The sequence below is a fragment of the Passer domesticus genome, chromosome 6, assembly GCF_036417665.1.
Source record: "Passer domesticus isolate bPasDom1 chromosome 6, bPasDom1.hap1, whole genome shotgun sequence".
Classification (NCBI taxonomy): Eukaryota; Metazoa; Chordata; class Aves; order Passeriformes; family Passeridae; genus Passer; species Passer domesticus.
The window spans coordinates 2460779-2483017 of record NC_087479.1 but is presented as its reverse complement, the minus strand read 5'-3'; the positions used below and the strand labels follow the sequence as shown (position 1 = coordinate 2483017).

Genomic DNA, 22239 nt, shown 5'->3' with positions numbered 1-22239 from the left:
GCTCCAAGGACAAGCAGTGGGGCAGAGCTGCTGCCAAAGGGCAGAGGGCTGCATCCTCTGTGGATGAAGCTGGGGAAGGAATAAAGGAAGCTCCAGGTCTGGAGGTGCTGCTGGGGCTGGGGGAGCCAGTCTTGGAAAGGACAAAGCACAGCTCCTGGCCAGAAGTGTCTCCTGGGACACTGGTTTGAGCACATTGCACCTCAGAGATGGAGACACAGAGTCACAGCAGAGCCTCCCTGGGCTGGGAGGGGTCACAGAGTGACCAGAACAGCTCCTGGCCCTGCACAGACCCCAACAACCCCACCCTGGGCATCCCTGGGAGTGGTGTCCAAACCCCCCTGGAGCTCTGGCAGTGCCCATTCCCTGGGGAGCCTGGGCACTGCCAGCACCCTCTGGGGAAGAACCTTTCCCTGATTTCCACCCAAACCTCCTCTGGCACAGCTCCAGCTGTTCCCTCAGGGCTGCAACCAGAGGAACACCAGAGGATGAAGCCCCTGTGCCACCCCAGCTCAGCCCTCAGAGCCCATCCAGAGCTCCCAGCCCCGTGGCAGCAGAGCAATGGGATGTGCCAGGTCCTGGCAGGGCACAGGGGACCACAGGGCCACACCTGGAGCTGGCTGGGTCACCCTGGGAGCCATCCCAGCACAGAAAGTCCTTTTTAATTTTTTTTTTTTTAATTTTATTTCAACAGAGTAGTGCTTGGTTACAGTTTAGTGAAGAACAAATAGGTACATTCATTGGCCACAGCTCCCGGGGCAGCAGCTGCAAAGCCAGAACACTGTTAAACCATACCAAAAAACAAAAACAACCCACCAAAAAAAACCAAACCAAAACAAAACAAAACAAAAAAGAAAGTTTAATGAAAGGCAACTATGCATTAAAAAAGTCCTTGTAACTTCTGAGCTATAAATGAGTTCAGTAAAACACGGGACCGCCCCCGGGAGGAGCGGTCAGGTGGGACAGAGGAGGAAAACCCAAACCCATCAGCAACGAGGCTCACTGCCCTGACCTGCCCTCCCAAAAAATCCAGGAAGATCGTAGTGTGGGTGTGTGCTTCAGTGCAAGAGGAACAATGAGCCTGTAGCCCTTGGATTTTGTAGGTTTTTTAAATTTTTTTTTTCTTTTTTGCACTACACTCCTTTCCCTCCAAAGTAAAACTTAAAGTGCTCCTAGTGCTTTGGAATTTAAGCAAGAACAGGGGCCACGAGTGTCACTTGCTGTCTTTGGAGACTTATGGGAGCAGAAGGAAGGGTGGCAGTGGCTGGCCCTGGACCAGCTTTGCCATAAGCCAAGCAGGGATTGAGGTGGAGCAGCCTGTCCCTGCCAGGAGCCAGGGGAGCTCTGGGGCAGGGACTCCAGCAAGGGCTGTGCTCAGAGTTGCCATCTCCAAAAAAGAAGCAGGACTTGCTTTTTTGGGCCAGCAGGAGGTGAGCACAGGCCACACTCAGGGACAGGGCAGTGGGACAAGTGACAGGAGCTCAGCACAGCCCCAGGGGTGAGGGAAGCAGGCTGGTGAGGATGCCCCAGGCTGGGGTTGCTCTCACAGCTCTCAGAGTCCCTCCAGCTCCCAGCTGTGGTCCCAGCACAGCATTCCCTGTCCCCAGTGTCACACCAGGGCTGGTTAAAAGCAGTCCCAGGGTGGATTTGCCCCATGGTCAGAGCAGCTCCCTCCCTGCACCAGTGCCTTTATCCAAAGCTGCTCTGCTCATCCCCACGGCTGGCTCAGGGACAAGCCAGGAATAACACCAAGCCTCATCTCCAAAGAGCCCAGGCTAGGTCAAACTTGGCTATTTTGGATAAGGAAAGACAGAGGGACCTGTCCCAGCCTGACCCAGCACTCCCGGCCCTGGGAAGCCCCAGGTCCACAGGGAGGGCAGAGCAAGGAGGCCAAGGATCAGATCCCTGTGCTTTCTGCCCCTTCCCTCTGCAGCAGCAACGTTCCACAGGCAGCCACACACCCCCTGCACCTCAGTGGGGACCCAGCAGTTCACATTCACTTCAGGTTAAAACTCTTGGCTATCTGCTAAATGCAATTTAATACTGAGGGGGACGAGGGGAGCCCCACTGTGGGCAACGAGGAGGGGGAGCAGGGCTGCTCCCAGCACCCAGGGGGTGCAGCAGCCCTGGATTCACACACATTCCTGCACACACACTCCTGCTGAGCCAGCTCCAGCCTCTCCCTGCAGGGAAAAGCCAGCCCTGCCCCTCAGCCACGGGCCAGCAGCAACACTGACCTCACTCAGCTCTGAGCCACAGGCCCAGGTAGGACAGGGCAGCAGCCAGGTGGGACCAGCAGGCAGGGCAAGACCCCCCGAGCCCCAGGGCCTCACCCAGCCCTGCCAGGTGGGAATATGGCACAGTAAACTCCAGCATCCAGCACCGGGGGCCCTGCCCAGACAGCTGCCAGGGAGGCAGGATGCAGAGTCCTTCAGGGAACACGTCTTTGCAGAAGACAGCGCCTCTCCCAGCTCTGGATGTGCAATTAAAACAGTAACTAGAACAGTCTCAGGCCAAGCACAGCCCGAGCGAGATCCGTTCCTTCCAAAGTGTGCAGATAAAAGTGCAAATATGCATTTGATGTTTCTTTTCTAGTGAGGAAGCTCTGGTGCATTTAGCTGCCAACATCTTGAAGACCAGACCAAGGAAAAAAAAAAAAAAAAAAAAAGCTTCCAGAGAGTTCAGCTTCACTTTGCTACATGGTACCTTAAAGTCACAGTTCTCTGACTCAAGTGCCTGCAGCCCTGGGCTCAGTCCCGCGCGCGGCTGCGGCAGGTAGTGGAATGTTTGTGTCATGAGTTAGATGCTTCGGGGGGAGAGGAGGGAAAGAGGAAAAAAACCAGGTTACAATCCTAAACATGAGCGCCACTCTGGGAAGAGAGGGAGCCTCCTCAGTTCTGTGGGGCGGGGTGGGAGCTGTGGTGGTGGTGGTGGTTGATCTCCGGGCCGCCGGCGGCGCAGAGCAAGGGCGCACTGTCCGCGGCGCTCCCGCCGTCGGTGCCAGCCAGGGAACCGTAGCAGCCCGAGCACTGAGGGGTGGCCAAGCTGCAGGAGAGACAGAAAAAACAGACTGAGAGGTGGCCAAGCTGCAGGAGAGATAGGAAAAAACAGGCATGGACTTTTTAGGGATGAATAATTTGGCTTCTCCAGACTTCTGCTCCCAGCACAGGTCAGGGTGTTGAAGTTTGAAGGTGGAGGATCTCCAAGGAACTTGGCTTTGATGAGACAGCTAAAGCAGAAGAGCACCAGGCTGGGCAAGAGGAGCCAGAAGCTCTGAACTGCTCACTACACCTCTACACAAGTGAGGTGTGGTACACAGGTAGAAGAATTATAAAAGAAAGGCCTTATGAAATCAGGCCTCACTCTGCTAATACTGCCACAGCTGGCCTGTCATTTCTTCTAAGTATAGCTAACAAGCAATTTGCAAGTTGCCATGTGAAGCTATTTTGAGAATTAGAAGTTCCTTTAACACAACATTCTATTCTGAGGGTGAAAAACAAATGTACCTGTGTAAAAAGATTTGTCCCATGAGAATCCACAAAGGAAAAATGTAAACATATCTAGAGAGGGAAAATTTGATAGATATATACAACAGCCCTTACTGATCAATGAACTGAGTTTCACTGCACTGCTGGCCAATTAGGTTTAACAATTTCCCACAAACATGAGATTTGTGAATAAAGAATTGGCTTTCTACGTGAAGGAAATGGAGTCTCAGCTGATTTATTCCAACATATGGAGACCCCCAAAGACGTGAGCGAAGGGAGATGAACAGCCTGTCGCAAAAAAGGTGAAAGGAGCCAAGCTGACCCCAGGACCAGGCAGTGAGACAGGGCTTAAAGATGGAATACACAAAGTCATGAAAGGAAGATGGAGCTGGCCATGAGTATGAGGTAAGAGTGAAGAGCAGTGAGACAAGACACAGCACATGGACACATCGGCAGCACCGCGGGCCGTAGGATCAGCAGGAAAAGAAATTCAAGCAATGAATTTACAAAGTAGCAAAAGGCCAGGGCTGCAGATGGAGCAAGCAAAGACAAGAGGCAGCGGTGAAGCAGAACCCGGGCAGTGAGTGCATGGGGCTGCAGAGGGCGTGGAACACATGGAAATGAACAAAATTCCTTGGAGAAAGTGTGAGAAACAAACTGAGAGCTGCAGAACGCAAATGTGGTCTCCAAACCTCAGGAGACATGTGGCTGAAAGAGAGTCCTGGAAGGTGAGGCAGCCTAAGAGCTGCTGGTGGAGACAAGTCTCAAGAACCATGGTGAGTGAACAGTCAGCTGCTAAGGTGTGAGGAAAGAAGTTGCAGAATAGAACAGTGGTGTGGAAATGGCACACAGGAGCAGTGACTGCACAGGAACGTACACACCACAGAAAGAAAGCCAAACTGTGAGTTAGAAAAGGCAAAATATGTTGGGAAAAGAAGAAATTGCAATAAATTTATGCTGACACCTTTGTTACTGTGTTGTGTGGTGCAGGGACTGGTCCCCAATTTGGTAAATGTATTTAGTGGAGCCTGAGCCTCCACCCTGGTTCTGGGACAGTGCCTGTGTGTGTGTCCCTGCGTGCAGATGCTTGGGAGGACATGGACACGTGTCAGTCATTTCCCTTCTATCCCAGAGCTGGGCACAGCAGTAGGGGCAGCAAGAGCCAAACCATGTGGAGAAACAAATGAAGAACCAGGAGCCCAGAACCAGAACTCAGTTGCGTGCTTGTGCAAAATTACCTCTGTCACAATTAAGTTACCCCCAGATGGTGCACGGGAGCTGTCTGAGTGGGTCCCTTCCTCCAGCAGAACTCAAACTGCAGGACCAGTGGTGGCTGGACAGTATTTTTACAGCAAAGCTTCTTTCTGGACCCAGTGGCTCCACCAGGGCTGGGCCCCTTGGTCGGTGGCCCCTGTGGAACTCGCAGACTCCAAAACAGAAGAGGAGAGCCGCAGGTGCTTGGTGACTTTCGAGTTTTCTACCTTTGTCTTTTGGTATTTTTCCTCTTACCGTGTGCAGTTTTCAGGGTTTGTTTTTTATTGCTTTTTCCCCCCTCCTCTTTTTCAACCACAAGTGTTCTAGTGGAGAGAACAGAGGTGCAGCAGCACAGGACAGTGTCACAGAGTTTTCCCTTCCCTAGCTGGTGGTGGCATGGGGCAGCTCAGCCCTCCTCCCCCCTTTTTGGGGCAGTGCCTGCCCATTATCTGAAATCAGCTGATCTATATTTAATTGCTGTTCATCTAAGAGACCTGTTGTAGATATGGGGTGGTGTGGCAGACCTCCCCTGCCCCAAAACATGGCCTGGCCACTGCACCTCTGTTCCATTTTTTTTTTGTTTGTTTTGGGGTTTTTTAATATAAACGATGTCTAAGGGGCTTACTAGAAAGTGACTCTATAAAGTATTCTTGAAATCTACATTCATGCACATACAAAATCCAGACACTGAAGAAGTCAAAGAGTTGCTGCCAGATCCACTCTCTCTGCAGATGTGTGACCCTTCACCTGGGGACAGCTACAGCAGCCCTTGCTGCTTCAGGTCTTTGTAGGTCTTTTTATTCACCACGTTCCCACTGGAATCCTTGTATTCCTCCTCTGTACCTGGCTGCCACCTCCCTGAAGCCTTCTGCTGTTCCAGCTTTGCCCACAGAGAGACTGCATCCTCAATCTGTGTGACGTTGGCAAAGTGCCCTGTGTTGGGAATGCCCAGGCACAGCATGCCATGGGTGTGTCTCCACTCTGCAAAGTGCCTCTGGAACGCCTTGGGCCCTCGGTAGGTGGAGTTACACAAATCTCACAGCTGTAGTTGATGTTCAGACCATGGAGTTTGTACAACCTGTATGGGATGGGATTCCCATCCCAACCAAGAGGTAAATTTTTCGGGTTATAAATGATTTCATTTTCTTCATCTTCACTCTTGCTGTCATTGATCTGCTCTTCCTCTTCTCTCTCCTTCCCTGTCCATGCCTGCTTACGCTGCACATTCTCATGGGTGAGGTGTCTTTGTTCCTGAAGAACTTCCACATACTCATAAATCTGAGCTTCCAGGAACGCAAGATCTTTATTTCTTTGTGTCTCTCTTGCTTCCCCCTTTGTCTTTGGATTCTTAGCAAACAAGGAAGGATCAAGTGCTTCCAGGGATTTGCCTTTAGTGCTAAAAAGCCTCTGATCACCCTCCTCCAGAGTCCCACCACACTTCAGCCTCAAAGCCAGCAAAGCTGATTTTAACCTGTCCAGTCCCAGGGAGGCCAGTTCTTCCCAGGAGGAGAAGGCTGAGAGGTCCAGGTGGGCACCAGCCTGGGTGAGGGCACTGCTGGTCTCTTTCGGCCAGCCCAGGAATGTGCCATTCTCCCACTTCTTCTCAAACTCCTTCTGAATTTTCTCAAGAAGTTCATTCTGGTACAGTAATGGTTTCACTCGATCTGTGTAATCCTGCAGGTACTCAAGGAGCATTTCAAGATACCTCTTATATTCAGCATTTTTTCCTCTCCTTGGGAATATTGAAGAGTTGGACAAATGTGGATAAGTAAGTGATATAATCCAATTACTCTGATGATTTCAGGTTAATGTACTTGAGGTAACAATCATGCAAATCCAAGTATCGTCCATACCCTTCCTCATCTGTGAACTCCGCCAGATTTTGAGCGTCTTCACTCACGTTGTCTCTGGCCTTCAGCAGCTCCTCAAACTCCGCTGACACAGGAACACAGATCTCATGTGGGTGCTTCTGGTGAAATTTCTTGATTTGCTTCAGTCTGTTGTAAAACTCCACAAATTCATTTGGCCCGGAAATGGCACCAGGTTCTTCCTCACGCAGGCCCTCCTTGTCATCATACAGATCCTGCAGGTTGCTGCTCACTTCCAGGTACCTGTCCTGCATGGCCCAGCTGCCGTGGTCTGAGCAGATCTGGTCATGGAGCCTGGACTTCTTGGTGAGCATCTCCTTCACCATCACATCCATGAGCCGCTCCTGCTCCTCATGGTTCCAACGCTGCTGCTCCAGGATCGTCTCCATCCCACTCACACCTCCCGCTACCCTGTGCGCCTGCAGCTCTCCTCTTCTCCCAAGATTATTTTTAATTAATTTCTTAACCAAGTCCTATAACCTTCAATTTTATCTGCAGTAGTTCCTCAAAGTTTAGAAATAATTAGCTCACAAATAAAATGATACTGCTGAAGCAGACAAAGCCTGAATATAACCTGACACCCTGTCGGTCAGGATGTTGGCAGCCGTCCGAATAAATGGTGGCTGCAGTCTTCCTGGAATGACAAACGTGGTTCTGTTGAAGGGGTGATCCTGTAGAAGGCTGTACTTGTCTTCTGAAGGTCCAATGGTGTCTGGTCTTCCTCTGGGAATCCAGTGGAAAAAGGCGGCTGTGGTGTTCCAAGCCTCAGATTATATCCAGGCAGGAATGCTTTGGCTCCTCCCCCTGGGTGGAGCTTCTCCCAATGGGATGGTGTCACTTTATCAGCCATGCAGGGACACTCAATGGCCCATTAACAAAAGACATCTCCTGAAGGGAGGATCAGTTGTGGAAGAGATAAAGAAAACTGCCCCACCTGGTTTTAACAGCTGGTGATAGAATACATCTGGTTACATCTTGCATTGCAATCTAAGAGAATTAAATACTACCTTTCTATGCTGTAAAATATAAAGCTGTTTTCTTTTAAGAGATAAGATGACTCCGACTAGAACAGCTGTGATGAAACACTGACAAACACCTGTTTGTGGATGAAGAAGATACAGGGTGTGTTCACCCTGGATTTTGTGAAGATTCGATTGCTGGTTACAATCTCTGCTGTTTTATCTTCCACAGAAAACACAGAAGAGTCAGTGATGATTCTCCATTATGGCTGCTGTTGATTGGAAGCTGTTTTAGTGCTTTCCTTTGTTACATTTTGCTGTCATAGGTACATGACTGTTTAGAAAGGTGTTATCTCAACTTCCTAAGAGGGAAGTTGATATATTGATTCCATGATGTGAACTTACTGATTTTATACTAGGCATCATTCATAAGATGTTATTACTGTATTTATAGACAGCTTGTTATATGCTTTAACATCGCTGTGCAATTATCTAAAAGACTCGTGTCGTTTCAGGATCCTTCTTTTCTGTTCTCTAACTGCTTATGCATCTCTTAATCAGCTCAGTTCTCTGGCTAAGTCCCTGCACTGGCTCCATGGTTTGACCCAATGCTGTCTCAATTTTAAGTGTTTTTCAGAGATCCAAGAAAAGATATTTGAGCTTCCTTGAAAGCTGCCTCTGAACTGCCAGTCTTGTGGTTTTCCCAGTTATTACAGAAGCACTCCAGAAGTTTGCTGTGTTTGAAGCATCTCTGTCCTGAAGGAAACTTTGGAGGGATCCAACTACTAGGTGGTTTGATTAGTCTTTAACCCCAAGGCCTTTACTCATAACTGCTATTCTTAAGAGCCTTGTTTTTAAAATGTGTTAAGGGAATTCCCTCCCAGATGGAGCTTGGGCTGTGGCCAGGCCTTAGCTCTACCTGGAAGGAGAATTTGTCAATAAACCCAATGTTTTCTGCATCAAAACTAGATTCAGGTCACTTTGACTTGGCAATTTGACCCTTTATATATGACAGCTGAACCTATCTTTAGAGTGAGCTTGGGAATTATTATCTGGAAATAATTATCCAAGCTCTCACTAAATTGAGGTTTGTCAGCTGTTCACAGACTCTGGCATGATGGTACAGTATTTCAGAGATTCCTAATTACCTAATTTCACATGTATTATTAATTATGTGTATTAGCTGAAGTAGTCTTAATTGTTGTACCTGGCTTACTCCTGATTGCTGTCAGTTTCTTGTTCACTACATGTATGGTTTTGCCTTGATGTTTCCTCATGCTCAAAACCAAAGACAAGCATCTCATTAAAAAAAAAAGGTGAATTTAGTGCCTTAAGAACATCCAAATAATGTAATATGTACATTAGAAATTTAGACAAAGAATGTTGAATAATGCAATATTTGCATTAGAAATTTGGAAAAAAGATCATCAAATCTAAATCCCAATTGAGTGTGCCTCAATTTGCAAAGCCTAATTGGTTCACTGACTTCAAGAGAGGGCGTGCTTGTGTTTTATCAGCAGCAGGTTTGAAGTGGTCACCTGTCAGATCAATCACTGATCACCTCTGGGAAAATGAGGCCCGGTGGAAAGAGAAATAACCTCATCACCCTGCAGCCCTCGTGGCCAGAACAGGAACAGAACCAGGACTGCCAAGACTCGGCTGTGTCTGAAAATACAGAGGCAATTTGCCAACAAAAGCTTCATGTCATCATCACAGGATAGTGTTCCTACCAACCTTCTTCAGCTATTCCCTGTTCCAGGATCCAGGAGGACATTCAGTGATGTCAAAGATCAACATTTCCAGCTAATGGACTTTCTCCTGAGCCTCAACTATTTGACTTTAAAGCAATGGTCATTTATCTTCATTTCCCTAAGAGACACTGGACATTATTCTTTTGTTTTCTCATGCTGCAAAATCCTGTGTCAATGACATGACAGAATTTGATAAGCTTTGTTGATTGTAATCAGTCTTTTATCCCATATCTAATAGATAACCAGTGATAACCTTAATGAGATAATACCCTCCCAAGAGCAAGCTGTTTTAAGATCAGAACAGAGCCTTTTAAAAATTAATGAAAAGGGTGAGATGTTGTAGACAGGTAGAAGAATTATAAAAGAAAGGCCTTATGAAACCAAATTGCCAAAGCTGGCCTGTCATTTCTTCTAAGTGCAGCTAACAAGCAATTTGCAAGTTGCCATGTGAAGCTATTTTGAGAATCAGAAGTTCCTTTAACACAACATTCTATTCTGAGGGTGAAAAACAAATGCACCTGTGTAAATAATAAGATCTGTCCCATGAGACTCCACAAAGGAAAAATGTAAACATATCTAGAGAGAAAATTTGACAGACATATACAATAGCCCTTACTGACCAGTGAACTGAGTTTCACTGCATTGCTGACCAATTAGGTTTAACACAGTGCTGATATTTCCTGCAAAGAATAAAGAATTGGCTTTCTGCATGAAGGAAATGGAGTCTCAGCTGATTTATTCCAACTGTGAGGGGACTTGGAAGTGAAGTGGAAAGGAAGTGTTGCAGACCAGGTTGGACAGAGCTTGGAGCAGCCTGGGATAGTGGAAGGAGTCCCTTCCCATGACAGGGGGTGGAACAAGATGGGCTTTAAGGTCCCTTCCAGCCCTAACCATTCCATGATTCCATGGTGACAGGGCTGCCAGGATGCCTTGTAAGAGTTTTGCTGGGGTGATACCTGACCATTGTCCCCCACACCAGCATTTTCTGCAGAGCTTTGTCCCAGCTCCCTTCCAGAACATCACCAGCTCTCACTTCCCAGTGGAGAAACCCCTCTGGAGATCATTTCAGAGCCCTGTGAAATGGATCCCTGCCCTCCTGGATGAGGTCTCCTGCCTGCAATCACCACCTGTGAGCACCATCCACCTCACTGAGCTGGTCACTTCTGCCCAATCAAAACAGCTCCTTGCGAGCTGCACAAGGCAACAAAAGCTCTGTCAGAGGCTCCCTGACCCATCTACCTCGCCCAAGCTGCCTCTTCCACCGAAGTTTTTCCTAGGAGCAGCAGCCAGGATCTCTGGTGCTGCCCCAGAGGGCAGCAGAGCAGCAGCACAACCCTTCCTTACCCTCCTTCCCTGGCCCCGAGCCGTGACAAGTCATCGTCGCTGTCGTAGCGCCTGGGATTGTCAAAGAAATAGGCCCTGGAGCTGTAGCTGTGGCTGTTGACCATCCCTGCTGGAGTCTGCCAAGGAGAAAGGAGTTAGGCCAGAAGCAAAACATTCCCAAAAGTCATCCCAGGCACCCTCCCAGCACAGGGGGACTCGCTCAGGCCTACCAGGTTCTGGCTCAGTCTCTGAGCGCGGAAGAACAGCACCACGAAAGTGGTTGGCACCAGCTCCCAGAGGAACAGGACCACTCCAAACACCACGTACTCCTCACTGCTCACCTCCACGTGCACCTGTGGGCACAAGGCAGAGGGGTCTGTGTCATCCCAGCCACCCACAGAGCTCCCAAAAGCCGGAAGTGGGAGAGCAGAGAAATCTTTCCAAAGGCAGGAGTCCCCAAAGCAGCACAGTGACCTTCACCTGGCTGCTGCTGCTGGTTTGGGTGAGCAGGTTCTGCTCAGAGGGTGCTGCCAGGGCACTGGGAGCTCGCTGCCCACACCAGGGACTCCCCCTCACACACTGCCATGCCCAATTAAGCATTGCTGTTCTGCTCTAGTTGAGCTGTCCCTCCTCTCCCTCACAAGAAGAGTTGGCAGGCTGAAAGGGAAGAGCACAACGGGGAATCCTTCCTGAAGAAGTGGCTGGGGAGAGGAGGACTCAGGTTTGCTGGGTACAGAGAGCAAGCAGAGCAGAAAGGCAGCTCATGTGGGGGTTCAGCTACCCAGACATCCCCCACCAAGCCCCCTGTTCACCCTCACAGGATGAGGAGTGACTGCATTTCACTGGCTCTGGATTTGGGGTCACACACTCACCTTGTCTGAAAGGTTGTCCCAGCCGTAGTTAAAAGGACCAGGAACATTGTCTGGAGATATGGCCACAGCTACCAGGTTATAGCAAGCCCTTGAGGAATACAGGAGGGCCACTACAGATCCCACCAGAATAGCCTGGCAGACAGATGTTCCCTAGGACAGGAAGAAATAAAAAGAGTTTTAATACAGAGCCGTGATGTTCTTCCCCGCTCCCTTAAATGCATGAGCAGCTGTGCAGGCAAGAATGACCCAGAACATTTGTATGTTGTTGCTAAAATATTCAGAGCTGGGTAAGAGCTTTCTCATGTGATGAGTTCATTGCAGGAGCCACACAGCCAGAGCTGCCTGGGAGCAGGGAAGGATCTGAGGCACTGGAGTGTCCCTGGCAGGACTTTGTCAGTCAGCTCCAAACTGGGGGTCCAGGGAGATGCTGTTCCTGCTGTTCCCTGCCTTCCTCTGGGAATCTCCACGAGGCCAACAACTAACTAACAGGAAAATCAACTTCTGCTTCACAGCCCAGACCCTGCAGAGGTGTTCACCCAGCCCTTTCACTTGCAGCCACCCAGCACTCCAACACTGCACTCAGTGTTTGTCTGGGAAAGAAGCTCAGGTATTTGGGGTGGGCAGAAAGACCCAGAGCTGGAGCCCACAGGAAAGATGGAGAGAGACCATTTACAATGGCCTGGAGGGACAGGACAAGGGAATGGCTTCAAACAGACAAAAGGCAGGGTTAGATGGGATATTGGGAATAAATTCCTGATTGTGAGGGAGTTGAGGCCCTGCCACAAGGTGCCCAGAGAAGCTGTGGCTGCCCCTGGATCCCTGGAAGTGTCCAAGGCCAGGCTGGATGGGCTTGGAGCAGCCTGGGATAGTTAAAGGTAACCCATGGCAGGGGATTGGAACTGGATGGGATTTAAGGTCCCTTCCAACTCAAACCATTCAGGAATGCTGAGACAAACCAGGTTTTGTTAAATCCATCCATGAATCCCTTTAATGGATGCAGGGAGGCAGCAAGTTACAGTGAGGGGCAAACACCCTTCAACACCAGAGCTGCCTTTGTGTTTAAGCAGAGAATCTGCTGGGGAAGCTCATCCCAGTGGTCTGCTCCACATCCCAGCTCTATTTTCCTAGATCTGGAGCTCAGAACAGTGTCTTGAGAGAGTCAGCAGGAGAGAGGTGCCAACAGACAAGTGACAGCCCTGAAGCCCAGCACACATCCTGCTGCCATTGAAAGCTGAGCCTGGGATCCTCAGGCCAGCACAATGAGGCACAAAGGCTGCTGAAGCACATCTCCAGCTCCCAAGGACCCCAGGACAGGAGCTGGCTGCAGTCCAGACTCCTTCCCACAGCTCCCACCTTCAGTGTGGAGGCAGCAGCCTCCAGCCCTGCTGTGTGCCTTTGAGTTCAGGGGCAGGATAACCTTCTGGGGCACCTGTGTAACATTTCTGCTCAGCCCCAGCCTGTTTCTGCAGCCATTTCCCAAACACAGCATCAGAGGATGCCCCCAGGGCAGGGGAGGGAGGCAGGCACCTTCAGCAGACAGCCAGGGTGAGTATCCAAGTGCAGAGCAGAGGCTTCCCTGGAGCACGTTGTACACAGCCCAGGGGCAGCCTCGGGCATGTGAGGAGAGGAAGTTCCTGCACTGGAGGAACTGGGTGAGTTAATGAGTGTCCAGAGCCAGTCAGAGCTGGATACCAGGCCCAGGCCAGCAGGGATGTGAGCAGCTTCTCTGCCCCTGCCTGACTGTAGCATAGCTGGCTATGCTCAGGTGCTCTGGTTTTTCCTCTAAATGTTTCCAGGCACTCAAGTGGACACTGACTGCAGCCTCCTGCCACACTGCTGGTGGCTTTTCCACTTTCCTATCTGCTGGAAAAGAGCTGTGTGTGTTCAGACCCTCACCTGTCCTGCTTTGGGAGAGGACCTACAGCAATTTCTGCTCCCATTCCAAAATGCTCATCTCATCCTACCCAAGCAGAGTCCAGCTAAAACTGGATTTCTGGGGGAATTCCCTTTGCAGGGAATCATGACACACCTACTACAGGTAAAATACACAGCCAAAACTGCATCTGCTGCTCTGAGAGAACCCTCTGCTCAAGGTAAAGCTGGGATCTTTTGTGCCTGAAAAGCAGAGCAGCTCATAAATCTGTTATGCCAAAGCTGCAGACAAAGTATTCCCCTAAAACATGCAGGAAACATCACTCCCACAGCAGGAGCATGCACTTTGTGAAAAGGAGGAATCCAAGAGTTGCCACCTCCACACTGGAAGGAGAATTTGAGCAAAAGCAGCTCAGGTGCCACCAGGCCAGCGCTGCCCTGAGTGAGCACAGCCAGATCCAGCTGAGCAGTCCCAGTGGGAATTCCCAAGGCATTCACCCACCTTGGACTCGAGGTAGACGTTGGCTGAAGACATCTTTCCCAGTTTGCACATGCAGCAGGCCAGGGAGATGGCACAGAGGATGAAGAGGCTGTCGTTGACCAGAGCCCGGGCCAGGAGCGTCCACCTCAGCTGCTTCTCCGGGACCTCGCCGTGGATCAGCATTGCACAGGTCAAATTCACAACCAGGAACAGGAGGCTGGTGAGCATGGAGCCCAGGTACAACAGGACCCTGGAGACATGGTGAGGGGGGAAAATGGTCAGTGAGACAAGGCCAGGTTCACTCTGCACCTCCCTCCTGTCTCAGCAGAGCCTCCCAGGGCTCTGCCTGCAGGGAAGCTCAGGCATTCCAGCAAATTTCAGGGGTTGTATTGGCAGCCCGAGGCTGCAGAGGATTTGTTGGAGCTGCTCTCATAACACATGAGCAGCGTAAGCAGTCATGAGTTACAAGACTCATCTTCTGACAGTCAGGTTCTTATCTTGCAGATTTTAAGTGTTGCTCCAGCTCTGCATTAACTCCAGTCAATAAGCCATGAGTCATCACAACCACTGCAACTCCTTTCTTGAGAGCCACTGGAGCTTGCATTTTCCACCCTGGGTTTCCCTGGGAAGCACCTGGGCTGCACAAACCTGGGGCTCACCCATTGCTCAGGCCTTGTTCTGCAGATCTTTCTGGGCTGGGACAGCTCAGAGTGACCCCAGGACTCCACCCAGGGGAACTGGGATGCTTGAGCTCCTCTGGCACCCCTGAAGCTCCCAGTCCTGCTCCAAGGTGCAACTCTGCTCCTTTCTCAGAGCACAGGTGTGGAATTAGAGCTCTGTTCAGCTTTTGGGGTCTGACCCTCCCATTCCCAGCCAGTTCCCCCGGGACCAGCTTTGAAGGGAAGGTCAGGACAGCACCACTTACTTGTACTTGTTGAATTCAGCTGCACATTTCACTTTGAATATGACCTGGAAGAAAGATGTGCACAGGGTTACTTTAGGTTTCCTTTCAACTTTGTCAAGAGATAAACAGGGAAGTCAGAATCCAGCTGGCATCTCCAAGGACTCTGGATCATTTATCAGCACCAACTCTTGCTCTGGACCCAAAAGAATTCTACTTTTTCCTTGTACAAGCCCAGCCCAAATACAGGCTCCCAACAATCACAAACATATTTAACACCCCATATATGACAAGCACTTTAACACCACACCTTGAAGACCTCAAGAAAAGAAGGGAGTTTAGCACTTGAACATCCTTCAAAAATACATCTCCTTTTCCCAGTGTTTCGGGCTATTTTAGGACCTCAGCCATGCTGGATTTCCACATGAGAGGAGCAGGGGCAGTTTAGGAAGGTGCAGATACTCCCAAATCACAGCTGAGATGTGAATTCCTGCTGCAAAGGCACAGGGAACCTGTGCTCACACTGCTCAGGAACTGGGTTGTGCCCAGCTCCAGGTCCAGACCCCACCAGGAAGGATCCCAGAGCTGGGTCACATTCAGCCACAGGCAAAGCTCATGTCCTGATTGGAGACTTTGAAGGAACCTGGGAAGAGGCACAGTCACATCCAGAGTGATCCCACCTGCACTTGTGGGATCACTGCACAGCTGTGGAGGTTGAGTTTCCCTTCTCCCACAAGGAGCCTTCCCTGTCAGCAGTGAAGGATCACTCCTCTCCTCCCAGGCAGCTTTTATCCTGGTGGGATTCCTTGGCTCCTGCTTCCAAGCCAGCACTGAGGCAGAAATGGCACATGAGCTTCAGGAATCAGGCTGCTGCCAAGGGGATTTCCAGAGACATTTCAGGATCTGAGGGCTGTCTGAGCCACTACAGTGGTTCCAAGCATTTCAAAGGACATTGGACAGCTTCAGTGATTCTCTTCCAAGAGCCACTTCCACTGCCTGGCTCCTCTTCCCGAGGCTGAGGAAGGATGAGCTTAACTTAGTGAGGAATGAGACGTGGTTCCTCAGCAGAGGGAGGTATCCAGCCTCAGGATGCTCTCTGTCCCCTTGTCCTGGCACACAGAAGTACAGGAGTGTGGCACAATCCACCCTGAGCTCTACAACTCATCTCAGCTACAAGAAACTGAGCCTCGGGAAGAGCCACGTGGTGACTCCAAAACAGAAATATCCCTGAATCCTCCCTTGTTTGCTGTGGGTGACATTCAGGCACTTTGGGAGTGTCATGGAATCACTGAATCACTGAGGCTGGAAAAGCCCTCCAAGGTGAAGCCCAACCATTAATCCAGCACCACCACATTCACCACTAAACCATGCCCTGAAGTGCCACATCCACGAGTTTTTTGAACACTTCCAGGGCTGGGGACTCCACCACTGCCCTGAGCAGCCTGTTCCAACACCTCACCACCCTCCCAGTGAAGAATTTTTTCCCTAACATCCACTTAGGATCTAAATATCCCCTGGCACAACTTGAGGCTGTTTTCCTCTTGCCCTGTCAAAACAGGCACTGGTGACATCCAGCTGGGAAACTCCTGGTTCAGCACCCATTCCAGCAGCATGGAAATCCACTGAGGAATCTGCACTCCTGCTGTAACCTCAGCCTCTGAACAGCCTTGCAGAGTCCCTGGCTCATATTCCAGCTGGGAATGTCGTGTTCCCAGCTGAGAACAGCCCCTCAGCTGAGCAGGGAAGTGCTCCTGGCTCACAGAAGATGCTGTTTTGGGCAGGACACTCTTCCCAAACCCTCCCCTGCAGCCCCAGGGATGAAGGCACACAAAGCTGAGTCAGGGTTAAGAGTGCAACAGCAATTTGAGCCTCATGCTTGGCCCGCTGCCATGGAAAGCAGAGGGAGACCACAGCTCCAGCCTCACACTTTTATTAGCCCTGGGTAGTTATTCCTATAACTTCAGGAGGGAACAGCCAGCACTGCTTGGGTGGTTTTGGTTATTAAGGCTGATAAGTTATCTGAAGGTTGCCTTTCCTTCCCAGGGACTGGGTCAGGAGGTGCCACCAGCAGAGTGCACAGGGTGTCTCTGGGTTCTTATCCTTGAGATGAGCTCTGAGCCTCCTGCACGGGGCTCTGCTGCTCCCAGAGTCCAAGGACAGCTCAGGCACAGGGTTCTGCTGTGAAAAACCCAGCACAGAGAGCTCAGGAGCAACCCTGTTCTTCAGAAAAACAGGAAAAATAGATCCCTGTGCTCCAGCAGGTGCATTAGGCCAAGCTGTGAGCAGCAATCCTTGCAAACTGAACGGTTCCTTCAAATCTGAGCTGAGCCCAGCTCCAGAAATCAAGCATGAAAACAGGGAACAGAGGTCTCAGCAGCACAGAGCAGCAGGACTGGCAACATTTCCTCTGAGCAATTCTTTCACAGCAGTTTGGAATACTCAGGTGCCTTTCCAGAGCCATGGATCCCTCAAGCACTCCCCATCAGGCAGAAGGTGAGGCTGAAATGAGCTCCAGACCCCAAAGCCCTCCGTGGTGCTGGAGGCTTTTGGGTGGGTTTATTTCACAAAAGTGATTTCCTGGCTCACATCACAGCCCAGAGAGCCCCTAGGGTGTGTTCAAGAGACACACTCACCCTTAGAAGGTGCACTGGAGGTGTCACAGCTGCTCAGGGAAGAAAAGTGATACGTCCCAGATCCCACAGATGAATCCAAGGACTACTCCCAGTGTCTGCACAAGGCAGGATCTTAAACTTTACAGTGAGGCACTTAGGCTGGACCAAAACCAAGCTACTTCTCAGCAGACCTGAAAGATCCAGGAACTTCTTGTTGTCCACTGGAATCAAATTATTTTTTTGCTTCATGAAAACACAAATTTGGGCTCTGCAGACACAAGACACAACCATGCCCTGCCCCAACACAGCTCAGCTGCAGGAGCATCCCCAGACAAATCCCCCTCCTCACCACACGAGGTAATGGGAGCACAGCACAGACTATTTTGGGATCACACCTCGTACCAAGTGTGCAAACCCCAGCTTCAACCCACAAGGGAAAAGCTGTCCAGGAGGATCTCTCACCATCCTCATATTAGCATCCAGATCATTCCATGCCATCCTGAACACAGGCTGCAACTCTGCATGTTCCCTCCTTTCCTAGAATAGCTGGTCCCCAGCAGGGCCACCTGTTCATGTGGGGAACATGGGAACCATCAGCGATGGGATGGAGAGTTTGGAGGCTCAGTGATCCCTCACCAGCTGTCCCTCCGAGGCACAGGGCACTGCCAGCTGTCTGCTACACACAGAGGGTGAAAATGGGAAATGAAGGATGGGGATTTTCCCAGTTTTCCAGCTGAGGAGGCAGGAAGATGCAGGACAGTAAAGACAAACATCTCCCAGGCTGGGTGCTCTCTCCATTCCTTCTCCAGAGCAGGAAGGGATGAAGGGGCTGGTGTCATCTCCTCACAGGGAGCACTCAGAGCAGCCCAGGCAGGTGAAGGGCTCTGGCCACACCATCAGCATTCCTTACCCATCCCTGTGCCAGCTGCTGACTGCCAGGACAACCAGGGGTGCCAAGGGCTCAGGAAGGTCTTTAGGATCAAGGCTGTTGTGGCTGCATTTCCCAGAATCATTTGGGTTGGAGAAGACCTCCAAGGCCATCAGCTCCAAGCTGTGCCTGATTCCCACCTTGTCACAAGCCCAGAGCTCTGAGTGCCACCTCCAGGGGTTCCTTGGGCACCCCCAGGGATGGGCACTCCAAACCTCCCTGGGCAGCTCCTTCCAATGCCTGACAAGCATTTCCATGGAGAAATTTTCCCTAATATCCCATTTAAACCTCCTCTGGCACAGGTTGAGGCCCTTTCCTCTTGTCCCTTGCTCCCCTGGGAGCAGAGCTCAAGCCCCCCTGGCTGTCCCCTCCTGTCAGGGAGCTCTGCAGAGCCACAAGGTCCCTCCTGAGCCTCCTCTTCTCCAGGATAAATACCCTGAGCTCCTTCCATGTATTTCCATTTCCATGTACCACGCTCCTGACAAAGACCTGGGGATGGAATGAAAGGGAATGGCTCCCACTGCCACAGGACAGGGATGGATGGGATACTGGGAAGGAATTCCTGGCTGGGAGGGTGGGCAGGCCCTGGCACAGGATGCCCAGAGAAGCTGTGGCTGCCCCTGGATCCCTGGAAGTGTCCAAGGCCAGGCTGGAGCAAGCTGGGACAGTGGAAGGTGTCCCTGCCATGGCAGGGGGTGGAACTGGATGAGCTTTAAGGTCCCTTCCAACCCAAACCATTCTGGGACTCTATGAAAAATAAATACACATCCCACACTGATTCTGTGAGGTCTCTGCATCCCCTCAGGGATCTCAGGGACCAAGATGGGATAGGAAGAGAACAGCCTGTCCCCACAGAAAGGAGGAACATCAGGCAGTTTAGCCAATTTGAATTTCAGCCCTGAAACAGCCTGGAGTGTTAAGCAATGCCAGTTCTCCATAGGTATCTGTTTCCTGGAGCTTCTTCCCCAGCACCATTCCATCCTCAGCCTCTATGCTGCCCGAGGAGCTCTGTGAATCAAGCAAGAACAGCTCAAATATCAGCACAGGCCATTTTCTTGCCCAGATGCCATTTCTCCAGCATCTCCACAAAGGAGGCTCTGTGTACAGGGACAATGAGCCAGGCCCTCAGCACAGCAGCAGCTCCTGCTTTTATCAGAGGACATCTCAGATCAGGATGCCACCCCCAGGGCAGCAGAAGCTCAGTGTGCTTCCACAGCCTGCTGCCAAGTGGCCCCTAAAAATTGGGAATGGATGGGCACGTTCTGCTGGATCACACCAGAAAACACACCAGTCACCTCTAGATCATGGGAGCCAGAAAAGCTCCAGGCTTTCCATCTTTTTTCTCCAAACCTCTGGGGCTTCAGCACTGAGATCTCCCAAAAACCCCACGGAGTGATGGACACCCCTCCTGGCTGTTCCAGGGAAGTGTCAGGCCCTCCCTGGAGCTGAGCAAGCAGACCCATTTTCATAAGTCACTTTATCCTTCCCCACTCCAGATTCAGAGCTCTTATTTCCTCAGACAGGATTTCCCTTGGCTCTAGGTCTTCAAGGAGAAAGAAGTGGGATATATGCAGAGTTCACTGAAAAACAGATACCGTGGGAGGAGGAGAAGCCTGGGAATCTATTTGGATTTACTTTAAGAGGACCTTTAAACAAGCCTGCAGAGAGGCAAATCTGCTGTCAAATCCAGTGACCTAGAGGAAAACAGAAATCCAGCCACTCTGTGGAGCAGAGCACAGAATCCCTGCCTTCCAAGGGACACCAACCCCTCCTGCCTGGAGCAACTGGGAGGTCAGGCTGCCTTAAAGCAGACAAGAGGGATTTGTGCACTCTATGCACCATTTGTTATTCCACTGCCACTCCATCAACAACACCTTCTGCAACAGGCAGCTCACCCCCAAAACCTCCAGGTGTTTATTGAGGGGAGGAAAAGAAGCAGAACAGCAGAACAACCCCAGTGCTCCAAGTGTCACGTGGATGCTGGTGTCCTGGGGAAAATGAAATCATAACTCCCGTGGGTGACACATGGGAGCCACGGAGAGATTTCCGTGTGCTGGCCATTCCTTTGTGAGGCTGGGGAACAGCTGAGAGCCGCAGAGCAAAGAATCCCACCAACAACAACAAAGCTGGAAGGAAAAAGTGGTGACTTGTTTCATAAATAGGCAGCGAACCGGGAGGCAGGCGAGCAGAGGGCTGCTCAAGAGAAACTGGAGCAGAAACAAAATATTCAGGAGGAGGATGGGGAGGGGAGAGCCAGGGCTTTAGGAGATAAAGGCAAGTGGAAGGACTACGGAAAGGAGGCTAAAAATCACCACACGAGTGATGGGAAGCCCAGGGAAGCAGGGACACATCTCGGTGACAATAACAAGCGGCTCCGCGCTGTCCCAGCAGCGATGCTGGCGCTGGGAAGGGGCCCCCCTGTGCTGCCCCGGGCTGTTGTGTGAGGGATCTCGGGGTTTTTTTGTCTGACAAGCCGCGGAACAACAAGCCCGGCTCTCGATGGAGGGAAGGAGGGAGCGCAGCAACAATAGCAGAAGAGGCTCTGGCTGGTGACGTAATGGTTGGCATCACTCCAGGCCAGAGCAGCCCCTGCTGCTGCCACTTTCTGGTCCCCTTTGCAGAAGGGGAATCAATTAAAAAAAAAAAATAAAAGATGCAAAACAGTCCCTCAAGTGATGTCCCCCCACCACATGCACATACAAACACCCCGCGGTGGGTCTGGGCTGCAAGGAGGAAAAGCCCACCTGGGAGCAGGGCATCTCCCTGCATCCCCCCAGTCCCAAATTCAGGGCACGTGCCTGTCCCCCCGTGCGGGGTCTGCAGTGAGGGCACAGCCCTGCACCCCAAAGCCCTGATGCTGGGGTTCTGGGCACACTTTCAGCCCACGCCATCCCCCCCAAATCCCACCCCGCCCCCCCAGCTGGATTCAGGGCACAATCCCTGTGCTTCTCCCCAAGCCTGGATTCAGGACACCAATCCCTGTGCCTCCCCACACCGAGCTTGGATTCAGGGCACAACCCCCGCATCCCCCCCCGGGCTGTCCCAAAGTCTGCACCGAGGGCTGGATTCAGGGCACAATCCCTGCGCCTCCTGGCCAGCCGGGGTTGGGGGCACAGCCCCGCAGCCCCTCAGGCTGTGCCCCGGCCGGGGCAGCCCCTCAGCATCGCCCCTCACCCGGGCGCTCCCGTCCCATCCCCACAGCCGCGGCTGCAGGGCGCTCCAAGTTTGGAGAGGCGGCCGAAGAGGAGCTCCCAGCCCCGCTGTCCCGCAAGGGTGGAGGTGCGGGAAAGAGAATTCTTGGAGGGGTTTTGCCCGAAAGGCAAAACTTACCTCGGCGAAATAGAGGTTGAGGAGGCAGAGGCTGGAGAAGAGGAGGCAGCCGGGCAGGCAGTACAGGAGCCAGTGGGCGAAGGGCTGCTGGAGGCGGAGGGCCTGCAGGGAATTCTGCAGGTAGAAGGAGAACAGGGTGGTCCTGAGGGCTGCCCAGAGCAGGCAGAGGAAGAGGCAGAGCGTGTGGTAACTCAGCCGCCGCTCGCGGTAGTAGAGCAGCAGCCAGAGCTGCAGGTAGGCGAAGAGGAAGAGCGCGGCGTAGAGCGCCGTGTGGAGCACGGTGAGCCCCAGCTCCACGGCGTAGGGCACGGCCGCCCCCTCAGCGAGGGCCATGGGGCAGCGGGAGGCACCGACCCCCTCCCTGCCTTCCCTCAGCCCCGGCTGGACACCCCCATGCAACAAAGGGGAGACCCCCCTCCTTTTCCCCTTCTTCTTCTCTTCCTCCTCCTCCTCCCGCCCGCCCGGCTGCACCGCCCGCCCGCCCGCCGCCAAACAACTCCGTGCCGGGGACAGCCGCCTGAGCCCGCTGATTTGAGGGGCGGCGGCGCGCGCTGCCCATTGGCCGCCCGCCGGCCACGCCCCTCGCCGCGCCCACCCGCCGCG

General features: G+C 51.8%; 2 protein-coding genes across 2 annotated transcripts; both read right to left on the bottom strand.

Moving 5' to 3' along the window:
- Positions 1-824: 824 nt before the first annotated feature.
- GPR137C (G protein-coupled receptor 137C) lies at positions 825-22104 on the bottom strand. The gene is made up of 7 exons (XM_064422847.1): positions 21637-22104; positions 14791-14834; positions 13887-14115; positions 11513-11662; positions 10871-10993; positions 10662-10777; positions 825-3042 (listed from the first exon to the last, which is right to left on the bottom strand). Exons 1-7 carry the CDS (start codon positions 21967-21969, stop codon positions 2889-2891), a joined length of 1149 nt encoding a protein of 382 aa, XP_064278917.1. The 5' UTR covers positions 21970-22104; the 3' UTR covers positions 825-2888.
- LOC135302420 (splicing factor 3A subunit 3-like) lies at positions 3049-10655 on the bottom strand. The gene is given in 3 exon segments (XM_064422846.1): positions 3049-5768; positions 5771-6464; positions 6466-10655. Coding segments are annotated over 3 exon segments (1497 nt in total). The 5' UTR covers positions 6997-10655; the 3' UTR covers positions 3049-5496.
- Positions 22105-22239: the final 135 nt, after the last annotated feature.

Coding starts and splice junctions, on each gene's coding strand:
- GPR137C (XM_064422847.1), bottom strand. CDS start 21,969: ATGGCCCTCGCTGAGGGGGCGGCCGTGCCCTACGCCGTGGAGCTGGGG. Junction 10,994..11,512: donor GGGACAACCTTTCAGACAAG/GTGAGTGTGTGA, acceptor TTGTGCCCACAG/GTGCACGTGGAGGTGAGCAG. Junction 3,043..10,661: donor CTCGGGGCCAGGGAAGGAGG/GTAAGGAAGGGT, acceptor TCTCTCCTGCAG/CTTGGCCACCCCTCAGTGCT.